This window comes from Vicugna pacos, chromosome 7 (genome assembly GCF_048564905.1).
Source record: "Vicugna pacos chromosome 7, VicPac4, whole genome shotgun sequence".
Classification (NCBI taxonomy): Eukaryota; Metazoa; Chordata; class Mammalia; order Artiodactyla; family Camelidae; genus Vicugna; species Vicugna pacos.
The window spans coordinates 22033696-22056525 of NC_132993.1; the positions used below are offsets into that span (position 1 = coordinate 22033696).

The 22830-nt window shown below is 41.3% G+C and overlaps 1 protein-coding gene and 2 long non-coding RNA genes across 5 annotated transcripts in view; 2 read left to right on the plus strand and 1 right to left on the minus strand.

The window, feature by feature from the left end:
• The window catches only part of LOC140697345 (uncharacterized), a 71025-nt gene extending 62789 nt beyond the window's left edge, over positions 1-8236 (plus strand). Inside the window, exon 3 of the long non-coding RNA XR_012074297.1 lies at positions 7943-8236. This is a non-coding gene — a long non-coding RNA (uncharacterized lncRNA). The remainder of the gene's footprint in view (positions 1-7942) is intronic.
• Positions 8237-19757: 11521 nt separating this feature from the next.
• On the minus strand, positions 19758-21712 carry LOC140697347 (uncharacterized). Its single transcript, XR_012074299.1, has 2 exons — positions 21648-21712; positions 19758-20786 (listed from the first exon to the last, which is right to left on the minus strand). It is a non-coding gene; the product is annotated as an uncharacterized lncRNA (long non-coding RNA).
• The window catches only part of ZNF800 (zinc finger protein 800), a 43271-nt gene continuing 41522 nt past the window's right edge, over positions 21082-22830 (plus strand). The window contains exons 1-2 of one of the 3 annotated variants that reach the window (XM_072964558.1): positions 21082-22018; positions 22507-22625. In XM_072964558.1, the coding sequence (XP_072820659.1) occupies positions 22565-22625 (61 nt within the window). In that variant the 5' untranslated portion in view covers positions 21082-22018; positions 22507-22564. Of the gene's footprint in view, positions 22019-22308; positions 22391-22506; positions 22626-22830 lie in introns of those variants that run through there. The other 2 variants (XM_072964556.1, XM_072964557.1) reach the window with 2 other exon arrangements.

Genomic DNA, 22830 nt, shown 5'->3' on the forward strand with positions numbered 1-22830 from the left:
TGTAATTGAAGGGAGTGTATATGGCAGAGAGACCATGACCAGGATAAGTTCCTTAATTCTGAAGGCATATACTATTTCTTTTGAATTTTACTCTTTCCACTCCAGTTTTTAGCTACTTCATGCTACTTGGGGCACTTGAATCAGCACAGAAAAAAATAAACATAATTACTCTAAAATTTGATAGTCTCACTATTATTTTATAATCCCTGTGATGGAGTTACTATTACTCCCATTTTATAGCTGAAAAATGTGGACTGCAAAGAAGTGATTGATAGAATCAGTAAGTGGCAGAAATTGGACTTAATCCAGGGCTTTGACTCTGACTGTGTGCTTCCTTTACTAAACCATCGGGCAAAGACAACATCACGGTATAGGGGAAGTGACAAAAATGAACACGAGGGGAAAAGACCATATTCAGGATTTCAAAAAGCTAGTTTAGCAGCATTACATACAGGGTCATTATTTGGGTAGAAAATTGTAGAGAAATAGAACGCCAAACTTTCTTCCAGCTCACTAGGTTGGTACAAGTCAGCCCTATAAAAGGCACTGCCTCATTGATTTCAGAAATGACAGCTACAGCAGTAAGAACAGAGGCCCATAAAATTCACAGGAAGTACCTAAAGGAAATCTAAGTGAAAAACATTTAAAAATGAAAACAATAGATCTGTGTTAAGGAAAACACATCTTAAAGAATCAAAGTGAGGAAAATAAAAAAACTTCAACCCCAGTTACTGCAATAAAGAGTGAGTGGCTGAAATATGAATTCCTTTTCATTGCAATGTAACTGCCAATCAACCGAAGAGAGTAACAGCCCACGGAGCTGAGGACCATTAAGCACGACACTGGGTTATATATAGTGACTCTCTGTATTATAAAGATTTTCTCTATAGGTTCCAAAACATACTCTTTATTCAGAGTAGAAAACATTTCAACATTAAAAAAAACCTCTGTTACAATTAAAATAAATCTGTTTGGACTTTTTTTCCCCTAGAATAATTCCTAATTACCATTGCAATATAGTCAGTCCATCTGTCACACAGGAGAAAGAAAAAAAGAAAAATGATGGGGGAAAAAGTCTCTGTTCAATCTTGTTTATTGAAAATACATTTTACTGAAAATAAAAATCTTTCTTCGCCTATGAATAGTGGATCCGGCTACAGACATTATGAATGATGGATCTGTCTCAGGTTTAATGGAGCCTCATATGTTTATCTGAGCTTACCCTCATATTTAAAAAAAATATTAGTACAAAAATATAAAGACAAGAATAAAATTCATCCATTATTCCTCTGCCCAGAGAGAAGCGCTTTTAACATTTTGGTATGTTCCTCGTTTGGATTTCAGAATGCTATGTGGAATAGCTTATGCTTTAAGAGGATCTTTTCATAGAAATGATACTTTTATCTTAAGAGAGTGGGAAATCAAAACTTTGACAAAAGATTAAAGTGCCAATTATTTGTAATTAGACAATCATTTAATGAGGAGCTTGTTCTCTCTCAATGCTTACAGCCTCTAGGTATTAAAAGGTACCCAAGAGGCTAAAATACAGGGGTCACTTCAATTGATGGTGTTGAGTCTTTGACAGAACATGATTTTGTAATCGGCTTGGGTCATTCTGACAACTCTCCCTTTTAAATAATTTTGCTGATTAGAGATTTTCAAGTTTAGTATTTAAAGACTTTTTCAAGATTTAAAAAGATTTATTATAGAGCAGTGGTTGTAAAACATATGTACACATCCATATTACCTGGGTGGCTTATTAAAACAGAGATTTTCAAGTTTCTGAGTCAGTATGTCTGGAGTGGGGCTTGAGATTTGCATTTCTTTTGTTTAATGTATATATGTATTTTTTTTATTGAAGTATAGTCAGTTTATAATGTTGTGTCACAGCAGGCACTCAATACTGCTGGTTCCTATTACTATACATACAATGATAAGTTTGGACTAGATAATTGATACTTGGGCACTTAATTGATGCTTTGGGCACAATGCTATGATTTTAAGTGAAATCTATAGTCGAAAAATAATGATGGCTGTATTAGTCTGCTGGGCGGGGCTGGTGTAACAAAGTACCACAGAATGGATGGTTCAAACAGCAGGAATTAATTTTCTCAGTTCTGGAGGCCAGAAGTCTGAGTTCAAGGTGTCAATAAGGTTGGTTTCTTCTGAGGCCTTTCTCTCTGTCTTGCTGTTGGCTGTCCTCTCCCTGTGTCTTCATGTGGTTTTTGTTTTTCTCTGTGTTTGTGTCCAAATTTCCTCTTATAAGGACACCAGTCATGTTGGACCGGAGCCCACCCTAATGACCTCATCTTAACTTAATTACCTCTTTAAAGACCCTGTCTCCAAATACAGTCACATTCTTAGGTGTCAAGAGTTACTTGAATTTTGACGGGAAACAGTTCACCTCATAACAATGGCTAAGTGTGCAGTTTGGGCCTTTTTTCCCTACTGTGTTTGATGAAGGATTATGATGAAGTTATCCTTAATTTTGAGTTTCCATGTTCTGCTTCCGTCAGTCATTTCACCATGAACCTTTGGGTTGCCGAAAACAAAAAGCAAAAGAAACCAAAACACCACAACCATCATCACCACTGAAACCCAGAGGCAAGCAGTGACATCAGTAATGTCAAACAAAATAATTCTCCAACCATCTGATGTGAGAATGTACATTTTAAATGCTTGCGGATTTACCCCGTCTTGTTGTCTAAGAATTACTGGCCTGGCTCCATCAGATCTAGCAAAAGCTAGAATGGTGTTAATATTGGTTGTGACTTTGTATTTTGTGCTGACATATGTCTCAGGGCTGATAGCCTTACTTTCTGCAAATGAATACTGATCACCCACAAATTAAATACATTAGTGACAAGAAACAGTTTGCACATTCCATGTTTTCTGCTATGGGGGCATCCATTAACTGATAAATTAATGCCCTCATGGGCAGTTGCCTGGCAGAACTCTGAGATCCCGTGAACCTCTTGTTTCTACCTCATGCTCTTAATTCATGACACACTAATGATTTCCATCCAGATCAGTAAGTGTACTTGTTAAAATGTCTTTAAACATTTAGGTCTAATAGCAAACCAATACTTTTGTCATTGGAATTGTAATGAATAAGTCAGCTTATCATGGCTCAGGGACTATTTCAGTGAGGAAGTTCTAGGTGTAAAAGAGATCGTGTTTAAATAAACTTAGTGCGTGGGATGTACTTGGTGCTCAATCAATGTCAATTTATGATTCATTTTGTCAAAAAGTTTCAATTCATTATGGGTATAAACATGGTATGATTTTACCTTCTTGAGTTATGCTCTGTCTCTAGGGAATGGGCTCCTTTGAGACATTTTGGTGCAATTCCACACCTTTAAGGACATGCAATTATTAGAATGGTTTATCAACCATGTTTTAAGGCTCAGTGCTATCCATTTTAAAATATTAAACTCGTACTTGGCCCAAATCTCCAGCCACACCCATGCCCATACAGGTAAGACTTTTGGCTGCTTGCTACTGGTAGAGATAGTGGGTAAGGGGAATAGAGGTGATTGTTGGTGGTAGAAGCTGGAGCAGTGGTTTGTAGCCTGGTGGACTGGAGTGGGCAGAGAACATACAGTGGATGCTGTTGGAGGCACCATCCCTTACCTCTGCCTTCTCACTTCTTCCCCTATGGTGCTGGGGTGGGAAGCAGGTAGGAAAGGCAGGGGCAGAGGTCTTCTTGTAGAATGGCCTATAATGAGGTAGCAGCTACTACTCTGCTGATGGTGACTGGCACTTGTACATTTGCATTTTGCAGTAGCTACCCAGTGCTGTTCTCTCTGCGGTGTGTTTGTTGATTCTCTGAAGGGTGCTGAGAGGGGCTTCCTCTTTGCACAGTTGCTAGTGTGGGGGACCTGGCTTGAACTCCACAGCTACCTTTGCCACAGCCCCAGCCACTTCACTTGGGGTCCACATCACTTGGAGTTAATCAGCTGTTGGATAATTGTTCAGTGCGGTTAAAGTAAGATAGCTCAGGCACATAGACCCCTTCAGCAGTGTCATCTCGATCCACAGACACTCATGCATCGTCGTTGCTCCAAACAGTGGAAATGTGGGTTGCCTCTCCTGGACTAACCTTCTCTCAGACCTAGCATCATTCTCTGAAGTGGCATCAGGCACTTGGCCAATCTAGTCCTTGGCCTACTCTTAGATGAGACAATCTGTAGCCCCCAGTGTAGTTAAAGAAGAGAGTTTGGGGATCCTCGATCTTCCTGATCGCCTTTCTTTGGCTTTCAGGATGTAAAGGAAGAGAGTAGCCTACTCTGAATAAAACTGTAGCCTCCCAAATTGTGACCTCATCTCTTCAAGTTCTTCCCTCTTGTGACCTTCCAGCCCAGCAGCTCCCACAAGCCCCATGGGATGCCGCCTTCCCCTCAACAGCTGTCGCTTTGACTCAGAATGTGGACCTTTTCTTTCATCTCTGCATCTTAGTTGCCAGTTCTGTGTCTCAGAACCTAAAGCCATACGTCGCTTTAGTTTTGTTTCCCTAAGTGGAAATAGGAAGTGAAAGGGTTGGATTGCATGGCTTTGCACATCCCATCTAACTCAGATCTGAAAGTCACTTGATAAAGAAGGGGGCTTACATCTCAAGAAATAGCTGTGCAAAGGAAAGTGTAACACTAGATTTTATAAGGCTGGGACTACAAGTGCATTAGGTAATGCTCCAGACACCCCCAGAGGAGGTGGCTGCTTAAAGAACAGTTCTTCGTTCACTGGGTGCTTTAATCTGAGATCTACCTTGTCCCTCATCTTTACAACATATTGCAAGGAGAGTGTAATCAATTCTATCTGTCCCATGGATGAAGAAACTGAAGTACAGAGAAGGCAAGTCTTTGTCCAGATTATGCAAAACCTCCGAAGTAACAATGTCAGGACTTGCACACACATATTCTCATTTTAACATATGTATTATGTGTTACAGTTTATGCAATACTTTTACTGAATGTGTCAGGGTGGCCTAAACTGTGGTAAAAAGTAGACCTAAGCCTGAACTCAACTCAACACAGTAGAAGTTTCTTCCTCTCTCACATGACGGCTCTGGGAGGTTGTGCAGGTCAGTGGGTGACTCTCCTTCGTGGTCTCATGAGGGCTACACTTATCTGTGGCTCTGCTGTTTTTTAGCAGGATTCTTTTTAAAAGTCAGGTTTGTTTAGGTATAATTTACATACGGTGAATTTCTCCCTTTTTGGAGGTACGATTCAGTGAGTTTTGGCGAATATGCACAGTTGTGTAACTGCCGTCCCATTTGAGATCTAGAATGTTTCCATCAGTACAAAAGTACCCTTGTGTCCCCTTTGTAGCCAGTCTCCTTCCCTCCCCCACTGATGTCTGTCCCTATAAGTCAGCCTTTTCCAGAATGTCATATGGATGGAATCACGTAGTAAATAGCCTTTTGTGTCTAGATTTTTTTTTCTCCTTAGCATAATCCTACCAGGGTCCTAAATTTTTTGTGCCATGGACCGCTTAGTCAGTCTGGTCAAGCCTCTGAACTTCATTATGTATGTAAACTACATAATGAACATTATGTTGAAACATGGTTATGAAAGTACTTAAAAGAACTAATTTGTGATACAGTAATATATGTGCTTTTAATTAATGCATTAAATAAGAAGATCTAGCAGTGGATCTAATAACTATTATAATGTCAAAGTAGTGATAAGCATACATAGTATTTGAGATTTATCCAACAGCTGTACTGTTGGTGACTTTTATTGGTGACAGCATCAGTAACTGCTCATAGTACTATGCTTTGTTGCCCCTACTAATAATGAAAGGAAATGCAACATTTCAAATAGGGGTTAGTGAAAATAAAGATTTCAAGGCTTTCCTCATCTAAATCGCAGACTCTCCAAATTCTATCTGCAGATCCTTGGGGGCTCCATGTACCCCAGGTTAAGAATTCCCGCCTCTAGGCCTCACCATCCTTTACAACCAGCCTGCAGGAAGGGAAGGGTGTAAAGAAGGAGCTGTGGGAGATTTTCGGGGCCTGGCCTGGGAGTGGCATACGGGACTTCGACTCACAGTCTGAGAACTTAGTCAGATGGCTCCACCTATCTGTGAGAGAGACAAGGAAACTCAGGCTAGCTGTGTACCCCGAGATGAGCCTGATGGATTTTGGTGGCTACTTTGCATCTCTGTCACACTTATTTAATTTAACCTGTATAGGATACCACCTTATACAATACCATCATAAATGCTAAGAGCATGGTTTTGAAACATTTACTAATAATCTCATTTAGTTAGTAAATCAGAAAGTCAGGACACAAATCTGGATCTTTTTATCCCAAATCCCACACTGCACGATGTCTTGGTGTCCTTATGATGCCATAAGGACCACTACAAAGATCTACTTGCATGAAAATATTGCTCCCTTTTCTGTGGGGCCACTGCATCTGGGGTTTAACGCTCTGTGGCTACTGTCTTGAAACTCTAGTAATTTTATCTTCGAATTTGTGGTTTGTAAGAGAACTCTGGAGGGACAATGAAACATTCTCTGGGGATGTGGAGCCTTGGCTCACACACAGTGCCCCCCGCCCCCGCCTTCCCTGGACAGGTTCTTGGTTGCCTGCTCCCTGCCCCCTGGTGCCCTAGGCCTGCTTTGCCTCCTCCTCCCCACTCTCACCCCATGATCACTGCCACCCTCTGCCTGTTCTGGCAACCAGGTCTCCGCAGCACAGAGAGAAAACCTGCATTCTGTTGCTCTCTTCTGCCTCTGGCGGCAGCCTGGATGCAGATGCAAGGAGGGTCAGCATCTGGCGTATGCCCTGTGGTGTTCTGGGCAGGCAGCACCCTGTACATTTGGCAGGTGACTTGGAGGGGCCCTCTGGAACATCCCCAGTCCAGGCACTGAGCATGTACCGGCGTGGAGGTTACAATCCTTTAGAGCTTGCCTGTCCCCTGTGGGTTGGGGCACTGGTTCAGGGCCCTGTATTTTCATTTTGCACTGGACCCTGCAAAGTACATAGTTATCCCTGCCTGAGAATCCCAATAGAAGACACTATGCTGAATTATACAACAGAGTCATCTGGCATTGTTCAGATTTTTTTTTTACAGCACAGATTTACCTACAAGCAATGGAAGGATTCTTTATCTGTCTCCCACTACCAAATGATCATGAATCAAATTCATTAGTTTCGCAAAGTGGGATCAGAGGTGGCATTTTAAAGAGTCTGATCCTGAGGACATTCAGAATGGGCATATTTCTGCAGGTAAATTGATAATAACACAACCTGAATGGTCGTGGCAGAATGGGCCGAATGGCAAGGTTGGCAGACTGTCTACAGGACCCCAGAGGACCCTGGCCGGGAGAGGCAAATAAGACAGAGTGAAGTGCTCGAGGCAGGCCCTGTAAAGGGAGGAAACAGAAAGGAGGAGAAGGGAATAGCCAAAAGGCAATTCTCCTTCACTTCATATTTTTGCTCGGGTTGGGTTTTGCTTTGAAGATTCTTAATCTTGAGGAAGATGTCAGCGGGAAGCTAAGGTATAGATCAGCAGTGCACATATGCTCAAATCTAAAAGCAGCAATTTCTTGACACTGTAAAATTTGGCTGGTAATTCTGCATATTTTTCCATAACAAATAGTCATATCTCTATTGCTCTTCTATTACTTCTCACGAAAAACACCCAGAATGACTTAAGGATACTTATAGTTGTCCAAGATTTCTGATATTTTTCTTCCTCAAAATCAAGAAGAAAAATAAGCAGGAGGACTTAGAAATTGAAACTAGAACTCACAGTTGCCATACCACTAATCAAAACCACTGCTTTACTTCCTTTCCCACAGCCATAAAAGCATGAGTGCTTTAAGAGAAAAGGTAAATGTTGTGGGTTAAATTGTGTCCTCCCCCCTCCCCCCAAGTTATATGTTGAAGTCCTAATCCCTAGGATCTCAGAATGTGCCCTTATTTGGAAACAGGGTTTGCAGAGTCGTTGGTTAAGATGACATCCTACTGGAGCAGAGTGGATCCTTAATCCATCATGACTGGAGTCCTTATGAAAAGGGGAAATCTGGGCACAGAGACATGCACCCGGGGAGAACACTACATGAAGACTGTTATTCTTCCACAACCCAGAGGACTACCAAAAGCTAGAAGGAAGGCCTGATTCAGATCCTTCCCAACTGCCTTCAGAGCATGGTCCTGCTGACCCCTTGATTTTGTACTTCTAGCCTCCAGAACCATGAGACAATAAAGTTCTATTGTTTCAGCCACTCAGTTTGTGCTATTTGTATGGCACTCCTAGAAAACGAACGCAGTAAGCAAAGGATTGCCAAATCTGTATTTAAGAAGGCATGTTTCACAAAGATGGTCCATTTTATAAATAGGTGACTGGTCAGAACAAAGAAAGCATGCATTCCTAAGGGACACTGAGTAAACCAGCAATTTTCATCAAATAATCAACCAGCAAATGATCCAAAAAACTTTAAAATCTTTTATTTTTGTTACAATTCTTAATGAATCACAGAATCCTCTGTCTGAAAGAAACAAAGAAATCTTGTACATCCAGTCTTCTGTCTCTTCATTTCCAGTAGAAATAGATATATATTCTTTCTTATTAAATATTTCTCTTGAACATATTGTATGATCTTTCTCAGGAATCCCTTCTTTTTGACCATCTTGACTTAAGTATTCCATCCTATACAATTTATCCTCACCTCCTCCCCCAGATAATTTGAGGCAGTTGATGACACCTTCCTTCTCTCCAGCCTGGAACGTCGTAGCCATATTGGTGGCTGGATCAGTTACACAGTGTTCATGAAACAATTCACATGGGCCCATGTGACTCTTATTGCTATAATACCCCAAGAGAATATAGGAGATGTCTTGATATTTGATCTAATTCAACGTCATTAAATCCTATATTAAAGTTGAAATAAAATGGGAGGATTCAGAGGAAGCAAGGATGCATCAAGCCTCTGTGTTTCCTAGTTCATGCAGCAGCAACTGGACGCCCATTTCAAGACCTGCCTTCATTAGCTAGAAGGTGCAGAGACCAAGACCACAGTCAAGCAACCATGTTACTTGGAGACAATCAATACACAAATTTAGGATATAAAGGAATTAGATCCTTAAGATATTAAGCCGCTCTCCAACTATATGCTGGATGTCCTTATAAATTATACTAGTATGCTGTTAATCCGTTAAGGTCCCAGATGACTTTTTTGGAGGGGAGGGGAGGTAGTTAGGTTTATTTATTTATTTTTACAGGAGGTACTGGGGATTGAACCCAGAACTTTGTGTATGCTAAGCATGTGCTCTACCACTTGAGCTATGTCCTCCCCTGCTAGATGAATTTGAGAGTTTAATGATACTTGGCACTGTGGAGGAGCAGTGGGGAATACTGGCCACATTTGCACTAGATTCCAGAGAAAACCAGAAAGGGGCTTCTCTTGAGTCAATACATGAGCCTCTCACCATCAATTACTTGCACAGCATCTGGAGTTTGTCGAACCCAAACATAATTTTGTTACTTCTGACCCTGCTTAAAATATTTATAGTTCGCAATCATTTGAAAATAACACATTTTAATCTGTCCTTTAAATCATGAATTTTATCACCTTCCGCATTTGAGGCTGAGCCTTGAGGTTTACTGCTCTGGGGATGAGAGGGAAGTTACCTGACTTCTTTAATCTTGAAACCAGGCTTGGGCTAGAAAATAGTTATTTAAATTCCTTTAGCATATCAAGAATCAAGCCTACTCACTTGAGATCATAGAGTCTGCCATAGTGCAGAGCAGATAGCCAGGTCTCTGATGGTACCCAGGTCTTGAGGCTTGCTGCCCGAGGTGGATGAGGATATGATATAAAACAAAGAGTCTCAGCGCTCTCGGATCCAATGTCCCATTTCTGTAACTAATGTTTCGTGATGCCTCCTTTATTATCCTGAAATGAAAGTCATAAGTAATATAAATTATCCACACATAGAATTCCAAAAAAAATCAATATAATAACCTAAGCCAAATATAAAGGGGAAACAAAGGGAAAGTAATATATTATAAAATAATGTCTTTCAATGTGTAAATGCCTGGGGGTGTCTAGACTATAAGATATCCTGAAGGGGTCACCTGCTTGAGCCTTGTTATAATGAAAAAGTTTGACTTTAAGAGAAGTAGGAGACTCCTTTGTACAAGAAATATAAGAAAATGAAAGAGCACACGTACAAGTAGAAATGAAAACAAAACTAGAATTAGGATACATAATACCAGATCAGACTTATTTGTATATGATAAGAGAAAGAGGGAGGGAACCTTGACCAAACTGTTACAGACAGCTGAGATGGAGAAAATGAGGAAGTGTGATATTTGTACAGATGAGTTCAGTCTTACTCGTTAGTACAAGGCAGACTAATTCCCTTTATTATGATATCAAACAGGCAGTGATGAAATATCACACACACAAAATGTTTCCTGTCTTAAAATCCCACTGCATCCAATCCTTGGATACTGTAACCTTAGATAGGCAAAGAGGAAGAAAGCAGATTGGAAATTAATGCCAAATTAGAAGAAGCTATGAAGAAGGCTATTTGACAGGCTTCTGGGAACATAAAGATTGAAAAACAACAGACCATTATCAATTACATATTTTTAATACATAATTTTCACAGTATAGATACCGCTGTGTTACACAACATTAAAATATGTAAGTTAGAAATGATATAGATTATGTAAAAACAACCCTTATTGTTAACATTCACTGTGACCCCTGTGTCTCTAAATCTGTTTAAAGGAGTCTCAAATTCCCTCAAATATATATTTGCATGTCACAGAAACAAACAGACAGAAATGTGGGTAGGGAGATTTTTGGACAAATTCTTGTCTCTTTATTCCGAAGTCCTGAAACTTCTGAGGGGAGAGGAGACACGCTGATATCTAGCCTCACCCACTGTGGGCAAGTATATTCGATAAGCTGGGAGGAATGCCAACAGTAGATGCATTATTGCTTCACTCGCTGTTTGGGATCCTGGGAGGAAACTGCCGTGCGGGGCAGTCTCGCACTCACGTGGCGGGGTGCTTACTATAGTTAAAAGTGTGCTGTGGTGTGCACAGGCAAGGCAATTTTGTTTGTGTTTGTGATTTTCCCTCAGTTCCCATGCGGCCTGGATGCTGAGTTTAGAGTTGGCTGACCTGCTATGGATGGTCTGCCAGGAGCTGGTAGCACCATACCTCTTTCATACCACTTATCATGTTATGCATATAATATGCAAGATATAAATTTGCATTTCAGTGAGTGGCTTTTGTATTAGTATCTGTCTTTTCAGTTAGATTGTGAACTTCTTGAGGGGTAGACCTTAGAACAGTCTCTGATATACAGTGCCTGATCTATTAATAGAGATGAGAAAATATTTATTGAATGAGTTAACGAGTTTAATCCCTGTTACTCCACTTCTGAGCTTACCTTTACTTCTGCCCATTTGTTCATTCATTCAAAAATGTTCATTGAGTGCCTACTATGTCCCAGACTGTATAATGTTTTCTATGATTCATGAAACGATGACTAATTTAATCAACCACGATTACAAAGGCAGTTATCATTTTGTTTGCAAAAAGTTCTGAATAGGCCTGCAAGAATATAGGAACCTATCTGCTCACAATGTGGCTCCGTATAAGGCAGGAACTTAAGGCTTCATAGTTTAACCCTTAACCCTTCAGAGTTTTCGTGTGTTATCCTTGTTCATATCAGTTAACTAAATCACATAACTAAATCTTTTAAGTTTCTTTCTAGCTCCTAACTTAAATCCTACTACCAAACATCCAGCTCAACTGTAAATTTATTTTTGCAGCAAATCAAATTACTGGGATATGTAAGCACTAGACGTACTAACCATAAAGCTTTCTTTCTAATGCTGATCTAGACCACAGAACCCATCTGAAAACTGCAAAACGTCAGCTAGTTTTCATAAATGATTTTTGATTATTCAAGTAATTATATTCTCTTAATGAGTCATATTTTATGCAAATTAATTTGTTTCTATAAGTTAATCATAGCAAAGAACATTCTTGCATATTATGTGTACTTGTACTAACTCCATAAGTATAAGCAGTAATGCATTTTTGGTAGAAATATGGTTTTTTGAATTCTGTAAATTGAGTCCTTCTGAGTTGATAATCATGATTTTTCTGCTGAATGTTTAATAGAAGGAAATGTTTTTTCTTTTTTTATTACTTTGACATTTTTAATCAAAGTACATTAATGAAAGCAGGTACATGAAAACAGTAGACTTCATATGATCTGTAGGGAGACAGCAGTTGTACTAGGCTGTAAACTCCCTGAGGACAGAGACATGTCTTTTTGTTCAGCATTATGTCTCCTATCCCATTCCCTAGCACTGTTATTGGCATATAGTAGGTACTCAATAAATATCTGTTACATGACTGAATCAAAATATTCTAATTCCATCCTTATTTATAGAGGATGAACTAATGATGCCTGATCCCAGTGTCGGCATTAACAGGTCAACTTGTTGGTTTATCTCAGTTTATGAAATAAACCAATGAGTTAAACGTATACTCTAACTTTCAATGAGGAGGAGTAAGAAAGATCTGATTTCTTTCTTTTTTTTTTTTTTGAGTTTTTTTTTTTTAAATAGAAGTACTGGGGATTGTACCCAGGACTTCGTGCATGCTAAGCATGCACTCTACCACTGAGCTATATACCCAACCCCCTGAAGAGTGTGATTTCTTATTGCATGATTTATGTGGGAGATGTTTGTTTCGATTTACTGTATGAGTTTGGAGGCTTGAAGGTTTGGTTCAGTCACCAGTCATTTTTGCACAATGTCTGGATTGGGAATAACTTCAGAGTCATCTTTTTAAACTCAATCTTCCATCTAAAGTTTGAATCTCCTTTATGATAATTTCTACCAAGGGCCTTGCCAAAGTTTTAACATTTCCAAGTGATAGGGAATTTATCACCTCCTGAGGCAATCCATTCCATTTAAGGATATTTTGGTTGGAAAATTCTATTGTATTGAAATTGACCTCCCTGCACTTTTGACACCCAGCAAGGATGGGTATATGGGAATATATGTCCATTCCATCTGACACCCTAAATGTATTTGAAGTCTTCAGTGGCTGGGTGAAATTTCTCCACTTTGTACAAACATGCCTCGTAGGACATGATTTCACATCTTTTCCCTTTCCTGGTCATTCTCCCAGTGAATGTGCCTCTGTTTGTTTATATCTCTTTTAAAGTATAGTGTCCAAACAGAACCCAGTGTTTTAAGTGTGGTTTATGTGAAGCAACTATGCTTCTGCCAAATACTGGATTTATAGATCGATAGCCAGGAGTGTCCCAGACGTTTTCTCCTGGGAGTGTAATGACAATTCCTCTGAACCTGCAACAACATTACTGTCTCCTTCGTGTCAGTATCAGAGCTAGAGCACTTTAGGCGGGGCAAAGTGATCCTTTCCTAGGTCACAGAAGAAACAACAGGAGAGAATATGTATCTCTCCTCATCTATCTCCATGCTCAGGGAACATATGAAGGCTGATACAGAGCTGTTGAATGTTTTTGTTCTGCGGATATGTGAGGTAATGAATGTAAAGTGCCCAGCCTGGTGTCTGGTTCAGAGTAGTGATTCAACAAATCTTAGTTAACTTTTCCTTTCCCCTCGCCATCTCTTTATACTTTTTCCTCAGAATTTTTTACCCTCTCTTTTAACACAAGGTGGATGCAGGGATGAACAAGTAGAATATAAAATATCTTCTGTAGACTCTTTTTTTATTCCCAAAAGTCATGAGTTCTTTGTTTTCTTTAAATCCTAAGGGACAGTTAGATGAGATACACATGTCTCAGGTGTTTTCCAAAAAAAAAAAAAAATACAGCACTTAAGTTGAACAATCTGTTGACATTCATTTTACTAATCTAGTTGATTTGTGCATTATTTTGCATCGTCATTCATCTGGCTGGGTTGTGTGTTGTTTTGGTTTTTTGTTCTGTTTTTGTTGGGAGGGTAATTAGGTTTCTTTATTTACTTATTTATTATTATTTTTTTAAATGGAGGTACTGGGGATTGAACTCGGGCCCTCACGCATGCTAAGCATGCACTCTACCACAGAGCTATATCCCACCTCCTTGGGTTGTGTGTTTAAAATGAGCTTCCTAAGACTAGAAAGATAGGGATTAAAAACAAGGGATTTCAATTAGATCTTCTCTTACTTTATGGTATTATAGTTCTCAGTTTCACAAGTGATTAAAAAAAGAGAACTAACATGGATGGGGGAATTTTTGAATATTCCATAGCCATTGTTCATTTAAAAATGAAATTCTGAGAAAGGTAAAGTAACTTTGTTCCCATAAATGAAACTGCCATTCCTGACAGTTGGCACACCATCTCTCTGAAAGCAGTAAGATGATTAGAAACACACTGAACTTTGGCTCATTTTTTCATAAAGGCACTTATTTTAGAAAAGAGTGACGCTAGATTTAGGTACTCCCCCACAAAGTACCAAGAAGAAAGCGTCATTCTATGGCACTGAAAACAGAGATATTCACTCCAGCATGTAGGTGTCACTGGATGGTTTAGTACTGCCTAGCAACGCAGATCTCACCGAGTATCTGACACTCTGGATCCTGTAGATCTTTCTCTTAACTAGAAACTCCTCTGCCCTAGCGGAGAGAGTAAGTCCCTGACGCTCTTTTTCAAAATTCTCACCAATCTAACTTTTTCCTTACTCCATGTATGACAGTTACAACACTGAAATTGTTTTATTAACAGGCTGCTGACTGTCAGTATCTGATGACTTGAAAGTAGAAGAAATAAACCAGACTTTTTATAAAATACCTTCTATCTGGATAGGCTCTAGTTCTACAGATTTCTCAGATGCAAAATATACACCTTTCATTTGAAAAAATTATAAAGTTTGAATGGGAAAAATTGTCAATTTAAAATTAAAAATGTGATCAGTTTGTGGAAATTATTTTAGAAATTATGCTCTCACTTATATGTAAAGTCTAAAAAACAAAAACAAAAACAAAAACAAAAACCCCCTGAGCTTATAGACACAGAAAACAGATCGGTAGTTGCCAGACATAGGGTGTGGCTGGGGGTGAGTGAAATGGGTGAGGGCAGTCAAAAGTACAAAAGCACAAACTTCCAGTTATAAAATAAATAAGTCCTGGGGATGTAGAGTTGAGCATGTTGACTATGGTTAATAATACTATATTGTATATTTGAAAGTTGATGAGAGTAGATCTTAAAAGTTCTCATCATAAGAAAAAAAATTTGTAACTCTATGTTGGTGGATATTAACTAGACTTATTGTGGTGATCATTTTGCAATATGTACACATATTGAATTACTGTGTTGTCACTTGAAACTAATATACTATTACACGTCAATTATATCTCAATAAAAAAGAGATTACTATCAACCACACATTACATTCCTCTGGATGGGATTCCCTGAGAGACTCACCACATATTCCATTCAAAAAATGTAAAATTTCAGTCTAAGCATGAAGAAACATTTGACAACTGCAAATTGATTTATTTTATAAAACAACTGGCCTATATTAATCAAAATGTCATTGTCATGAAAGACAAAGAAAGGCTGAAGAAGTGTTGTAGGTTGAGGGGGAGTAGAGAGACATGACAACTAAATGCAATATGTGATCCTGGACTGGGTCTTATACTGGAGAAAAATAATCCATAAAAGGCATTATCAGGATACCTGACAAAATTATAACATACACTGTAGGCTAAATAAAAGTATTACATCAATGTTAAATTCCCTGAATATGATAACTGTGTTGTGCTTATGTAAGATAGATTCCTTGCTTTCAGAAAATACACACTGAAGTAATTAGGGATAAAGGGGCAGGATATATGTATGAACCTATTCCCAGATCATTCAAAAAATCAGATATGTGTATGGATAGAGAGAGAGAGATCAAGTATGACAAAATGTTCAAAATTGGTGAATCTGGGTAGAGTATGGGAATTATTTGTGTTCTTTCAATTTGATTATAAATTTCAAATCATTTCAAAATTAAAAGTTAAAAAAATAAAAAATGATCTCTAAAAAAGCAGAAATTGCTAGTTCTACACAATAATGGTTCCTATAATTGACCTTGTATGGTTGTTCTCTACATTGAAAATGAGTGTCCTATTAGGTTAAAGGCCTAACTAAACTAAACTGCTAAAATTGATTTTCCCCACTACACTTTTTCTTATGATATTTATTGTAGAGAATGAATGTTGTCAATATTTCTTCTTTAGCCCAATTGAAATGAAAATTCATTCACTCAAGCCCATCCAGTAACTTTTAATGCTTGCCTATTATGTGCCACATAGTGGGCTAGATGATGGCAAAACAAAGAGGAATACGTTATGGTGTGTTTCTTGACAAATTCAGACTAATGGGAGAGTCAGCCATTTAATCAGAATGATGTATTACAGGAGCAGGAAAATGGAGCAATTGTTTGTTTGTGGGAGAAGAAGTGACGTCTAAAATGGGTCTTGAAGGATGAGTAGGAGTTTTCCAGGTGGAGGGGAAGGATATTTCCAGGCATGAGGAGCAGCACGTGCAAAGGCACAAAGCCTTGAAAAGTTCAATTTATTTGAACATTTCTAATTTATGCCAGATGTAGCTCAGAAGCATTAAAACCTAGGCCAGCTGCTTTAAAAAACTTTTTATTGTGAAATATTATATACATTCACAGAAGTACATAAAAATAACTATCAGCTTACTGAATTATTACAAAGCAAATGTACATGTAATGATCATGAAGTCAAAATCTCTAAAATGGCCAGTAACCCCAAAATTGGCACTACCCCAACAAGTGCACTTCCCTACCATTCTATTATTTAATAGTTGCTTTAGCTAATGGTTACAGCCACATAACCTACACCTCTATCATCTCTCTCTCTAAAATTCCCTTGTGTCCCACACTCTCACCCCACCCAGTTTAACTACCATTTGCTTGTTGATTTCTGCAATGGGTGAGAAATCCAGTGTGTTTGGAGCAAAAAGTTGTGAAGTTGTGGGAGGGATGAGTATAGTAACAAGTACTTATTATTGTTATGCCTGTACTGTGTTCTGGGTCCTTCTGGGTGCTTTCTTCATTCACTGATTTCCCACAACACTGAAAGGAGCATACAGCTGAGGAAACTAAGGCTCAAGAGAGGTTCTCACTTGCTTAGAGAGACAAAACTCATGAATAGTGGGTGGAGATGGGACTAGCATCCAGATTTTTCTGACTCCCAAACATGCTATTTCTGTTAATGGCTCTTATTGAGATTTGACTTCATCATGTAGAAAACTGGCAGTCAACAGAGATATTAAATTGGGAAGCAGTATTACATTTGTTTGGACTATAATTCTGTTGATAGTGTGGAATAATGGAGTGAGGGAGAGATGGTGGTAGGGAGACCACGGAGGTACTTATTGCAGTGGCTCAGAGATGAGGTTCTGGATGAGAATACTGATAGTGCACATGGAGAGAAGATGCCGTTTCCTAGACCCTTCTGAGGTATAACCAGTCGTTTATGGTACTAGGTTAGATGTTGGGGATAAGTGAGATGAGATACCTTGGACACAGGTAACTTGCATTACTTTGCATCTTTGCACGTGCTCCTCTCCAAGGCCTCTACCTTGATAGCCTGAATAGATAGCAACACTGTTGATTAAAATTTGGAAGAGGAAGAACAGGTCTGGTGAGAAGATAAGTTCAGTTTTGGTCCTGCTAATTTTGAGATGCCTGGGGAAATTCAGTTGGTCTCCCTGAAGGGGAGTTAGAAATAGAGCTTAGAGGCTGCAGGGATAGGTCTGAGCTGGAGATTAAATTTTAGGAATGATCAGAATATATTTAACTTGAGGCACAGGACCTGGATTCAGACAGACCTATGTTTAAATCTTAGCTCAAACACTAATTACCTGTTTTCGAATTTGTAAAATGGGATATCTAACCCAGAATCTTTGTAGGGATTCAGTGAAAAACTAGAAAGCACTTGTTCTGAGTTCAATAAGTGACAAAACTATCATTAGCTATTATTAGATTACAATAGAGACTTACTTATGAACAAACTCCACTACAGCAAAAAGCATTAAAAAAATGGAATTCACTTAAATGGTCTCTGAAATGCATTTGCATGGAAGGCCTGTAAGGCATGGCAACAAAATGATAAGAAAAATGAAGGGATCATCAAAGTTTATCTACACAAGGCCACCAAATTGACCCAGTCAGTTTAAAGAACAAGTCTCACTAGTGTTTCTTTGTTTTGCTATAAAGGCATCATCAAGCATAAAAAATCAGCAGCTTTAATTCTCTACTATCATTCTTGAAATAATTACATATTGTATTAGACTGTAGGCAAAAATCATCACAATAATCCCTCCCATTCCTATATGCATATCCCTTTGAAATGTGACTTGGCTACTCCTTCCATCAAAAGGGGGACTTATCTCCCCAGTTCCTGAATTTGTGCTGGCCTTTTAACTTTGACCAATAGAATGTGGTGGGAGTGATGTCAAGTAACTTCTGCTTCAAGAGGTCTTGCAGTTGTCACTCTGCATCTGCTTGGTGTGCTGCCACAGTATGAAGCCCAGGCTAATCTTGGGGATGAAAGGTTACAAGGAAAAGAGAGAGGTCCAGTCAAAAGTCAATCCACTGCCAGCCGTAAGTGCACCCAGTCAAGCTGCCAGATGACTGCAGTAGCTACGTGCATGATCCCAGACAAGGCCAGAGAGCACATAACATGGCTTTAGGGTACTGATTCCGGGGTGGTTTGTCATGCAGCAATAGTATGTATATGTGTATAGGTATGTGTGTGTATATATATGCAGTAGAATTCTTCAGCCTTAAAGATTGGAGAATATTTTTAAACTGTAAAAGGGGTCTTAGGTTAATCATTAGGATGTACTTCCAGACTTTAGGGATCAAAAAGTTCCTTAAAGCTGTAATGATATGTCACCTAGATTGCTGCAGTGAACAGTGAAAGGGAAGACGATTCTTCTGTGATGGTTTGTGCACAGTGTTTTTAGAGGAAGGGTGATAATTCTAGATGATGTTCAAAGTCTCTTTAACTTTAGAGCCCTGTGAAATTCAAATTCTTGTGAGTTTAATAACTCCACGTCCACTTTAGGGACTTGTACATAGCATTTTGGATACTTTTCACAAATGACTGATCTGTCGACTCATCTTCCACATACAACGTGATCCAAAAGACCCAAGCTATGGTATAGTGCAGGCAACACCATACAGGGAATATAACATAATGGCTAAGGTTATGAGTTCCAGAGCCATATCGCTTGGGTTCAAATGCTGGCTCAGTTGCCTCTCAGCTGTAACACTGATGGGTTATCTAACCATTCTTTCCCTGTTTCTGTGAAGAATGGACGATAACATCTCACTGGATTGTTGATAGGATTAAATGAGTTAATGCTTGAGAGTAAAACATACTTACTCAATACATGTCAGATACTAGTATTGTTATTTTGCAGAAGGGAATGATTTTGGTCTTAGAGTAAGTTCTGTTACTATGTGACCTTCAGCAAATCAATTAACCTCTCTGCATTTCAGTTTTCTCCTCTATAAAGTAAGGTTTACTAGATGACTTTGGTGGGTTCTTTTCATCTTTAAAATTCTGTGATTCAGTGTTCAATGTTTTACCCACATGCACATCCTAATCTTGTCTATAATTCTAATTTTTTAAAGATCGTTTAAAACTTACTCTATTAGCAATTCTGAGGACACTCTGGTTATGATCACTTTGAAGTGTAAATAACACTGAATTTACTCAGGCAACTAGACATTTTTTATTCACACCTGGTCAGCAAATATTTATAACGCACATACCTGAAGCAATGCCTTTTCACGTCTATGAAAACTTAGTTGTACATTAATTTTTTTAAACCCACGATAAATTTGGTTAAAAGTAGGAAAAGATCCTCCAAAAGTGAAGAAAATATTGCACCTCAAATTTTACCAAAGATCTCCAGTGTTCAATAAAATCACCAAAATTCCACTATTAAAGGTCACATTTTCTATTTTTTTTTGCTTCAGCAGAGTGCATACAATTTATTATAAACATATTATAAAAACAAACACCATCATGTGGATGAACTTTATTTTACGTTGGGTTATAAACTGTGGCATTTCGTAACATTTTACTTTCATGTTCTGTGATGCTTCTTGACAGTGGGACATAAAAATGATCGTATTAGTGTGACTAGCTGGTGTGTGTGTGTGTGTGTGTGTGTGTAGAATGTCAGTACCTAGAATTCCTTTTAAGTAGTTAATTTTTCCATCCTTTTCCTGTCACACCTATAATCAAACTACAACAACCCCTCAAGACCTATGCAAAACGCTCCATTCAATATTTTTACAGTAACGGATCTACTACAAACTTAACTCTGAATTTTGAAAACGGATTTCAGTCACTCGTTTGCTCTTCCGAAATATATATGCAGCCTATTTACTAAACTTTCTTTTCCAGGGATCAGAAAACTGGCAACTTAAGTTAGACAACTACGAAGGTTTTCAGTGGATCTTGGCTGGGGGTTGGTAAGGGAGATAAAAATCAACGGGCTTTTTCTTCCTCAAAATTCTCGTATTTGCTTCTGGAGCAAGAATTCCGTCTGAGGAGCTGTGGTGGGGCGATGAGGCGGAGACGGTGGCTCTGCCGCACACAGGTTTGAATTTGACAGACCACTGCAATCTTCGGGGATTTTCCAAGCAGGCTGAGCGCGCTGAAGAGGCGAAAAAGTGCGTACAGCCCACGTGACCCAACTTCACTTTCAGGCTCCAGAAGCGAAGCGCAGCTGCAATCAATACCCATCTTCCATTAGTAGACTGTTTTCCTCCCAAGAACCTGCTAAAAAAACTCCAGGTGCTGAGACACACTTTGGAAATTGTTGGGTTAAAAAAAAACTCCACCTGTACACTTATAAAAGAGCTAACCACCTTTTCGGGATCACCACTACGGCTTGCGCATCTGCGAAGCCTGTTCCTACAGTTCCCTCCCGTGCTTTTCTAAACCTCCCCGTTTCGGTTCCACCAAAAGAGCGATAGCAACAGTTCGGTTGCCGAGGAGCCCGTCTCCCGGACGCAATCGCCGCACCAAGGGCCTCGCACCTCTCGGCCCGCGAAGCCGAGGACTTCGGCTCCCCGTCCGCCAGCGGGGGAACACGAGGGCGAGCGGCCGGCCCGAAACCCCAGCCTCGGCCCCCGCGCCACCCGCCACGGTTCCCTCCCCGCGCCCGGCCCCGGCGCGTCGCCTCCCCACCGGCGGGGGCGCCGGGCCGAGCGCATGCGCGCGGCGCTCCCGGGCGTGCCGGCCACACTCCCCCCACCCACTCCGAGAGCTTGTCACTTCCTGCCCTCGCCCCATCTCCGTCCGGGGTCAGTCAGTCGCTCCCTGTCGCTGCCGGAGAGTCTCTGCTTCCCCCTTCCTACCCGCTCCGCGGCGGTAGCTCAGGCTCTTCGGGGAGGGGGAGACCGAGGAAGCGAGAGACTGACTTAATAAAGTTTCCTGAAACAACTACTACCAAAAAGGGCCCGAGGTGGGGGGAGACCCCCATCCTTCCCCGCCCCTCTCCAAAAGCCTGAGGGACCGTTGCAGGTGGAGCGGCGCTTGGGGGGAGCCGGGCTCCGGCAGCAGCCGTTGCCCCGGCGAGGGGCGCCTCAGGTCTTGCCCGCTCCGGTTCCGGCTCCTTCGGTGGCGGCGGCGGCGGCTGCGGGGCGGTTCCTCCTGTCAACTGCCTGCGCCCGCGCGCCGCCCGCCCGCCCAGCTCCACAGCGCGGAGGGACGCCGTGAGCCGCCGCCGCCGTCGCCTCGGGCCGCGCAGGGACGTGGTGAGCTGTGGCGCTTCCGCGTCAGCGCCGGCGGGGACTCTTTGGGAACGCGTCGGGCCCGAGCCCCGGTCCCTTCGCGTGGTCCGCGGGGTCTGCGCCAGGTGGGGCCCGAAGCCGCCTCCCACGCCAGGCTGTCCCCGCGGCCGCCCGGCCTGCCTGCCTTCCTTCCGCCTGCCCGCCGGCCCACCCTAGGAGTTCAGTAAGTTGGGCGCACTTGGTCGGGGGGACGGGGGGCTCTGCCGGGGAGACCCCGACGCACGTGCGTGGCGGGAGGGCGCGGCGTGGGCCCCTCGCCGGCGGGAGCTGCACCTCCGCCGCCCCGGCCGCCCCTGCCGTCGCGCCCCCCGCCCCGCGGGCCCCGGCGCCGGCCGTGCCCGCCGCGCTCCGCGCCTCCGTCTCCGCGCGCGCCCGCCCGGGAAGGCGAGGCCGCCGCCGCCGCCCGCGTAGCCGGCCAGGCCCTCGCCCTGCGCTGCGCGCCTGGGGCTGCGTTTCCGGGTAGGGCGATGAACCTGTGCCGGAGTTCGGGCTGGAGAAGCCTTCGTGCGTTTTTCTTTTTCAGTTCGAGAGGAAGGTGCTAGTCGGTGGAGGGAAAGCTGAGGGCGGGTGAAGGGAACGTTTCTGGAAAATGCAGCCAGAGCCCCCCCAGGAAGTTCAGGGTGAGTGACGGATTTGTGCTTCTTTCAACAGCCAAGCCGCAATGAAGAGCTTCTTACAGTGAAAGGAAAGTAGGTCGCGCCCACTGAAAATGCCTTTAAGGGACAAATACTGTCAGACTGACCACCATCATCACGGATGCTGTGAACCAGGTACACCCCTTTCTTCTCCAGTTACTTTGCCGTGCATCAGAGCCACTCTGCCATCTGTTTTCTTCTAGTGTTTTTTTCCTCCTGCCCAAGAAGTCATTCTTAACTAAGCAAGCTATAATTTTCCCCAGCATAAAACCAGTTATGAAGCTAAAAACTTGTACAAACAAGAGGTCTCCCCAACTTGATCCCTTAAAAAAAGTACTGC